The sequence below is a fragment of the Lolium perenne genome, chromosome 3 (assembly GCF_019359855.2).
Source record: "Lolium perenne isolate Kyuss_39 chromosome 3, Kyuss_2.0, whole genome shotgun sequence".
In the NCBI taxonomy this organism is placed as follows: Eukaryota; Viridiplantae; Streptophyta; class Magnoliopsida; order Poales; family Poaceae; genus Lolium; species Lolium perenne.
Genome location: NC_067246.2, coordinates 348,322,794 through 348,330,826, shown reverse-complemented (window position 1 = coordinate 348,330,826; position 8,033 = coordinate 348,322,794). Strand labels below are relative to the sequence as shown.

Below are 8,033 nucleotides of genomic sequence, written 5' to 3'. Positions count from 1 at the left end.
ATCACAGATTGAGCAAACACTTGAGCAAACAATGAATCAGCTAAGAATTCTTGGGCAGCGAGCAGGAGACATCAACTACGTGAGCAAAAACTAAAGTGCACGAAGAGAAAGAGTATGCTGATAGTGAGAGTGCATGGACGGTGAGAGTGCAGATACTGAGCAGACAGTAAGAGCCTTATATAGAATCAGCTCACCTCGACAGAATCCACAATTAGCAAAAGTTAGACCACCGAAAGCAGGCAATTTGCAACAGTTCAGCATCGAAAGCAGGAAAAGCAGGTCAATTTGCAATAGTACACTCAGCATAAAAATCAGTGCTGCATCAAAGTGTGTGCAGCCAGATGCTGCCGGGCTGTCGGCGGAGAATCTCCCGCGCGCTCCCGCGCGAGGCGGTCGGCCGGCCTGGTGTGCATGCACTACCTGACGAGTGTAGACTGATTTCCGGCTCAGACCTGCCTCAAAGTCAGTGCCGGTTGGAGCTGGGCCGGGCCCTGCCGCCACCTGCCCTGGAGGCGTCACCACGTCAACCTGCCGCCGCATGCTCCGGCGGCATGGCCCGCGACGGTCGACGGTGGCTGACGGCGCGGAGCAACGGCTAACGTGCCGCCAGCCAGCTCGGCGGCAGGCCCCTGCCGCCACACACCCCGGCGGCATCCTCCACGTGTCGCTTGGGGGCTCTGCCGCCACACCCAGGGTGGTCCTTTTTGTCAATTTGATTTACAGGTGGTCTTTTTTGTCAATGAATTGGGGAGGGTGGTCCGTTTTGTCAAAATTTCGGCTTAATTAGCACCTAGTAAAAAAGGAACGAATTATTAGTTAATTTACATGTGTCATATGCTGCCTACCATTCGATTCGATTGGTACGCTTTATATGAGGAGATGAGCTGTGATTGCTAAGCTAGGCATCTCGATCGCCGAAATCAAAAGAAACTAAAAAGAGAAAGGCAGGTGGAACTCCATGTGTTGGTTGAGTCTGTAAGCGGATGCCGTGTGTTGCGTCAATCTTATGCAGCCTAAATTTTTGTCTAGATTCATTAAACCCGCGACAAGTATTTATCCTCGGAGGGAGAGGGGGGAGTATTATCTTTCGAGTTTCGAGCGAAAAACAAAAGTAAGTCCATGGTAGTACTTGCACTTAGTCTTACATACGGAAAGGCCACTAGCACTAGTAGCCCGTTGCATGTTCACCGGGGCAAGCAAATGCTACTTGGACTGAACTGTCGGTGGTGTGGTGTTCCTGTGTACAGCGAGGATTTTAGATGTACGGATTTTCTGACGGGATATCCATATCACAATGGATCCTCGACGCCAAGGCTTTCCTATTACTCCCTCTTCCTAAGGCAATGTTAGACAACAAAATAGGGAACCAGCTTTAAATCTATTTGTCACTGTAACCAAGTGGATAACAAACAAAAGATTTCTCAGGCATCCCATTACACAGAACCTGTCCAGGCTGCTTCATTGTTTCGTCAGGACTTAATGACGGTACAAATCTAGATAGTAATTTTAGCTACTGAAAGTGTAAAAAATCGTAAAGAAATGCAACAGGTATTGTCTAAGCAAAATTTCTGAAGCTTTTTACAATCAATCATCCATGCATAATAGGTCATCCTTTTTGACAGCTTACCTCTGTGACCACACATTGATTTCATCTGATATTTCACTGGACTAGTCATCTGATGTTTCACATAGATTTAGATCCCTCATTTCCGTGATAATTTTTTGTGACATTTTTCTGATAATTTAGTTTTCACTTGCTTTGCATATATATGTTTACTTAGATTATACTTTTCGCACCCTGTTAAGTCAGCAACTAGCAAAAATGTTGCCAAGAAGAACTTAACAACAACGTGCTTGCTACATAAATGCGAGAGTTGTTCTATTTACACGAATAACTAAAGCAGCTTTTCATATTGCCACTAATTCTAGAGCATATAAACGTTGCTGGTGAGCTGGTTGGCACTTGCAATCGGAAAGAGGGAAGGCCACTCAGCACATTCTTACCTTCTTTGGTAAGATAGGAAATCCTATTTTTAACTTGCGTCTGAGAGGCAACATTTGCCGGCTAAACCAATAAAACGATTCAGCAGTAGATTCAGAGTGGGGAAAAAATGTACCAACATCTCATATTCAGGCGACCGGCCAGGAAATCATATTCCACATGGTAGCTGGAAGAAAAAATGTCTTCTTGATCTGGCCTACTGCCTTAATTCAAGGCAAGCTCATATACCACTAGTGTATATATATAGGTAACACAAAATAAGAATGTATGTTTATATGACAAGGTAACATCTCCACATCAACTTTTCGTCAACATCCTCCAGCAGGTGGGCAAGGCACCGGCTGAGATCATCAGGCAGCATAGAGAGATCCTCCTACCGTCTCAGGCCCTCACAGATGTAGGTAGCGTAGAGATCCCTGAAAATGAGAATGTACCTTTCGTGCTGCTGTTGATTTGCGTGGCTGCGAAACCTCCTGATGCATTTCTGAACGATCTCTGTAACTTTCGTGCTGCTGTTGATGTAATCTTTGCTGCTGCACCTGGTGGTGTTATGATGTTGACTGATGCCTGTAACGACCCTGATGGTGGGGGCAATCACAAGCTGCACAAGCACACATGAGAAGATAGATAGATACATATCGGTGATATAATGTATGCAATTGCTCCCATCAGAGAGGAATTGATATCGTTGTCTGAGCTACTTTCTGTAGAAATAAACGGTGACCATCCATGGTGATGGTCAGAATTTCTGTTTTCTGTTGGTAGTTTTGTTCTCGTGAAGATATAAGCTGATTCGCTGAATCATTGCATCAAAGTTGTATGACTGAGGCTTTGCTCGCTATAGATTGTATCAGCATTTCTCCATTTGAGTCTTGTTAACGTCTCAGAAAGAAATGCCGTTTTGGGGCTAACCTTTGGATCGAAATATCCAGTTTTATTCTGTCCATCGCACATTACTAATGTGCATGTACAAACGTGTAACCTTTTTCGCCTAATCTTCTTTTCTTTTTTAAATCTTGGGCATGGAAGATAGAGATGCAGAATGCATGTGGTCCGAAGAAAGGTTCCATCCCCAATATCACTCTTGTCGTGTGCATAACCATCAACCAGAGGTTTGGTAGGTCCTGGGAGAGAAAGCGAGAGTTGTCTATGTTACGAGGTAAGGTAAGCGACGATGATGCATTGACGCTGTCGGTTCCGATGGCAGGCTTAATTAGAACCTACTAAAAAAGGAACGAAATATTAGTTAATTTACATGTGGCATATGCTGCCTACTATTAGATTCGATTGGTACGCTTTATATGTGGAGATGAGCTGTGATTGCTAAGCATCTCAAAATGCTCAAAGATGAGCAATGAGGAGGTAGCTGACACTCCACTCTGTCAGAAGTTTCATTCAGAGCCTCGGATCACTATACTGACAGTTTATAGTGAATGTTAGTGAGCAGAAGAAATTCAGTAATAACAAGAAGGATATAGTTATCATAGAAGCGCCTGACCTGTGCGAGGCTGTGAGGAGGGAGCTCCTTTATGCCTGTACTCGGTGTCGTTGGTGCAGGCGGCGATGATACAGTCATCAGCCTCGCCCTGCTCATCAAGATGCCTTGATCCTGGAAATAGTCACAACTATATCGGTTTTGTAATGTATGCAATTGCTGTCCACAGGAAAGGAACCGGTATGGATTATATTTTCCGCACCCTGTTAGTAGCAACTAACAAAAATGTTGCCAAGAAGAACTCAGCAACAACATGCTTGCTTACAGAAATGCAAGAATTATTCTATTTACACGAATAACTAAACAAGCTTTCATATTGCCACTAATTCTAGAGCATACATACACGTTGATGGTGAGCTGGTTTGCACTTGCAACCGGAAACAGGGAAGGACACTGATCTCATTCTTACCTTCTTTGGTAAAATAGGAAATCATATTTTTACTGTCTGAGTGACAACATTTACTGGCTTAACCAACAAAACAATTCACCAAGAGATTCACAGTGGGGAAAAAAATATACCAACATCTCATATTCAGGCGATCGGCCAGGAAATCATATTACACATGGTAGCTGGAAGAAAAATGTCTTGTTGATCTGGCCTAGTGCCTTAATTCAAGGCAAGCTCATATACTACTAGTGTATATATATAGGTAACACGAAATAAGAATGTATGTTTATATGACAAGGTAACATCTCCACATCAACTTTTCGTCAACATCCTCCAGCAGGCGGGCAAGGCACCGGCTGAGATCATCAGGCAGCATAGAGAGATCCTCCTACCGTCTGAGGCCCTCGCAGATGTAGGTAGCATACAGATCCCTGAAAATGAGATTGTGGCAGCATTGCAAATTCATATCAGTCAAATGGTCTGCTAATTGCTCATGTTCCGGACATGAATCTGGAATGAATAGTCATATGCAGTTGAGGAGGAAGGAGAACTGACATGGAATGCTGGATGGCCTCGTAGGCATCTTCTGAAGGCAGGAAGTCGTTGACGGCCACCTCCTTGTTCTCATTCTTCTTGTCTGAATTTCTCAATTAAGGACACACATTCAACCAAAGAAATGAAGATTATAGTAGCACTGATTCGCAGTAGACATGAAGATTGGTCAGAAATCTGAATGTTTTTTTCCAGCTAGCTATTTGTTGCCAGATCTACAGTTAGTGCTACGATGTCAGAAGTTTCAGTCAGGGACACGAATCATACTAGCTGTGTATAGAGAATGTCTGACAGCTAGTGAGCATAACTAGAAGGGAAATTCGGTAACAGTAAGAAGGATACAGTCCTCGAAGAAGCGCCTGATCTCAGCGAGGCGGTGGGGCGGGAGCTCCTTGATGTCGTTGAAGTGCCTGTACTCGGGGTCGTCGGCGCAGACGGCGATGATCTTGTCGTCAGCCTCGCCCTGTTTATTTTTTCACAGAAACATTCGGTCAGGATCTGGTACTTACTGAACTAGAATCCTGAATAAAAACACGTTCATAAACTAACAGTTGGTCAGGACCTGGTCGATCATGGGCATGAGGCCGATTGCCTTTGCCCTGAGGAAGCAGCCGGGCACGACGGGCTCCTGCATGATGACGAGGACGTCGATGGGGTCGCTGTCGTCGCAGAGCGTGCGCGGGATGAAGCCGTAGTTGTGCGGGTAGACGACGGAGGAGTAGAGCACGCGGTCGACCTTGATGAGCCCCGTCTTCTTGTCCAGCTCGTACTTGACCTTGCTGCCCTTGGGGATCTCGATCACCTGCAGATGGATAAAGAAGAGCCATTGTTAGAGCAGAGGGGGAGAGGGAGAGGGAGGGGGAGGGGAAAGGGGAGGAGGCGCGCGTACGCAGTTGAAGATGGTGGGCGCGTCGGGGCCGATCTCGAGGTCGTGCCACGGGTGGGCGGCGACGGAGCGGCGCGAGATGGAGGAGAGGATCCGCTCGTTGAGCGCCGGCGTCTTCTTGGGGGTCGCCTCCTTGTTGGCCGGAGCTTCAGCCGGTGGAGCCATCTCGCAGATTCGGATCGATCTGCCGGAGAAGAGGGAGGAAACCAAGTTAAGATCTGGATTCACAACCGAACTTTCACGGAAGAAAGAAAGAAAAGATGGATTTTTGATAGCACTAGATGGTAACGGAGATCAAACAGATGGAATCCTGAGACGAACGCAACGCAACGAAACGAAACGCAACGCACCTGAGGGAGGTGAGGGGAGATGGAGCTTTGTTGAACCGAAGAGACGGCCGGCGGTGGACTGGAACTGTGTGTGGAGAAGAGGGGAGACGGCGCCTCCCTTCTTATAGGCTGCGCCAGTTAATTGATGTGCCTCCACGTGGTAAGGTCACCTCTGCCGTGGTGGCGAGGCCACGTCAACGCCACTCCTCCTCATCCGTGTAACTCCTATCCTCATGCCCAACACGGTAGAGGATTATTGGTGACTTGGTGTGATGTTCATTCACATCACTCAACCATCCATCGCCCCTCCCTTCTTCAGTCTCCTAGTGTTGACCACGCACATTCAACTAGTTTTTGCGCTTTGCGGAGATTCGGGATCCGTGTTTATCAAGCCGGCAATGACACGAGGATTCTCGAAAAACAAGAACCCCACTCTCCCAGCGCTAATCACACGTATTCGGCTAGCTTTTCCCTTGCGGAGATCCGATATCGATGCTTGATTACCAAGCCCACCATATCTCGTCATACAAGGGTGTGTACGAGATATCATCGACTCAGCCGCCCCTCATGCATGCTAGTGTAGAATGTAGATCCTGCAAAAAGGTAGGGTACATGACTGCTTGGTTCACCTACCTACATCATCGTCTTGCTTAGTCCCCATTGAGGAAAGGGAAAGGTCAGGTGATTGGCCAGGTAAGAAATAGGTACAAATAACCTATGGTGATAAGGGAGCGGCTCTGGCCTTATACAAATAGTGAACCCATCGCGCAAAATAATTTGAACACGACATTTTTACAAGGCATTAAGATTACAATTTCTAGTAGTAGAAACTAATCAATTAATGCATATAAACAAGTAGTTATCAATGCATATAAAGTAACGGGATATGCATGACTGTAGGCACTCACCTGGTTTGTCAATACCTTTACCATAGTTGGGGTCCGTGTCGAAGTCATCATAATCGTATAATCTCTAATTGCCAGGAAGAATACACAAAACAATCAAATAAATACCAATTTTCTAGAAGATTGGTGAAATTGGTATTGCTTGATGGATCTAGAAATTTATAGATTCAGAGAAAGAGATCCACCTTATTTGTATTAAATCCGAGCTAGAAAGAAAGATTCGTCCTGGCTAGAAATTTTCTGAATGTAGGAGTGAACCCTAGTTCACTCTTCTGCTAACGAGTGACCGCCCACCGAACCGAAGGCTTTTTTTTTTTGAGAATACACCGAACGCTAGTTAATTTTCCCTAAGTTTAGAGCCTGCTGGTAGGAGTGACATGTGGATCTACACAGTCACATTTTCGATGTGGGAACGATCGTGCATGTGTTTTACATGGTGGTGCTACCAATACCAAACAACTACTACGTACAACACGCTTGTAGTTGTAGGCTACGCGCTTGTAGCACAAGTGCACAATCGACTGGGTCACTTTTCTTGCCGCTGGGCTGGCATTCTGTTTGGACAGATGCACATGCGCGTTAGTTATTCCTTTGATCCTTTCCATTCACAGAAATCGTGTCTGCACTATTCGATCGATGAGTCAGTACTATGATTTGAATCGATGCTCGATCGATTTGTCAATACGGTAAATTACTTAAGATATTGACATGCTGCTCCTGGTATTATAAAGATCACCGGTAGCTAGCTGGAGATTTAAATTTGTGTTAGTGCTAGCTCGATCACGCAATTTTAATTAGTTGGCAGACGGTGACATCACGGCTCCCTGCGATTAGTCAATCATGATTTCCCTCCATATTTATAAACTACTAGTACTGGTGATCTTTGCTGTCCCCATTACAGGTCTAGTTTTATCTGGGGCGGGTGCCTCACTGCCTCCTGTCGACACAACACCAAGCGGCAGGCCACCCAGCTAAGAGATGGATGGAGCGCCGACTTGCACATGGATTTTTTTTTTTTCATTCATAAAAATTAAAATGCCCGCAGACGGCTGAAAAACTGAGTAGAATCGGCTGTCCCTGGAGCTTTCTAACCCGACGTAAGCCACTACCCTAGCCGGTGATCTTTGCAGCATAACCATCTGGATACCAACGTTTTATCTGAATGCTTGCAACATCATGGCAACACCCCACCCTTGCAGGTATGCATAAATATCATAATATTTTACACACACATGCAACCCTTTTTTTTACGTATGCAACAAATTCCCATCGGTCGGAAAAAAATCACTTTGCGTTTAGAAACGAACCCTATTAATTGCAACACATCGGCTATATGTTTGCAACAAAACACACACTTGTTTATAGCATCTAGCACTAACATTTCTCGGATGCCTAGCGTCTCCTAGAGCTTGGTGGCGCAAGACCGAGATCCATCATCATCCGCGGCGGGCACCTATGGCACCAATCTAGAACATT

The 8,033-nt window shown here is 45.6% G+C and overlaps 1 protein-coding gene across 2 annotated transcripts; it reads right to left on the bottom strand.

Moving 5' to 3' along the window:
- Positions 1-2,076: 2,076 nt before the first annotated feature.
- On the bottom strand, positions 2,077-5,527 carry LOC127346154 (soluble inorganic pyrophosphatase 4). Of its 2 annotated transcripts, none has more exons than XM_051372698.2 (5): positions 5,327-5,525; positions 5,000-5,239; positions 4,780-4,900; positions 4,441-4,522; positions 2,077-2,418 (listed from the first exon to the last, which is right to left on the bottom strand). In XM_051372698.2, the coding sequence occupies exons 1-5, from the start codon at positions 5,486-5,488 to the stop codon at positions 2,376-2,378; spliced, it is 648 nt and encodes a 215-aa protein (XP_051228658.1). In that variant the 5' UTR covers positions 5,489-5,525; the 3' UTR covers positions 2,077-2,375. The 2 variants fall into 2 exon arrangements, with proteins under 2 accessions (XP_051228658.1, XP_051228657.1); XM_051372697.2 differs by lacking the exon at positions 2,077-2,418 and adding an exon at positions 4,000-4,316 and having other exon boundaries at positions 5,327-5,527.
- Positions 5,528-8,033: the final 2,506 nt, after the last annotated feature.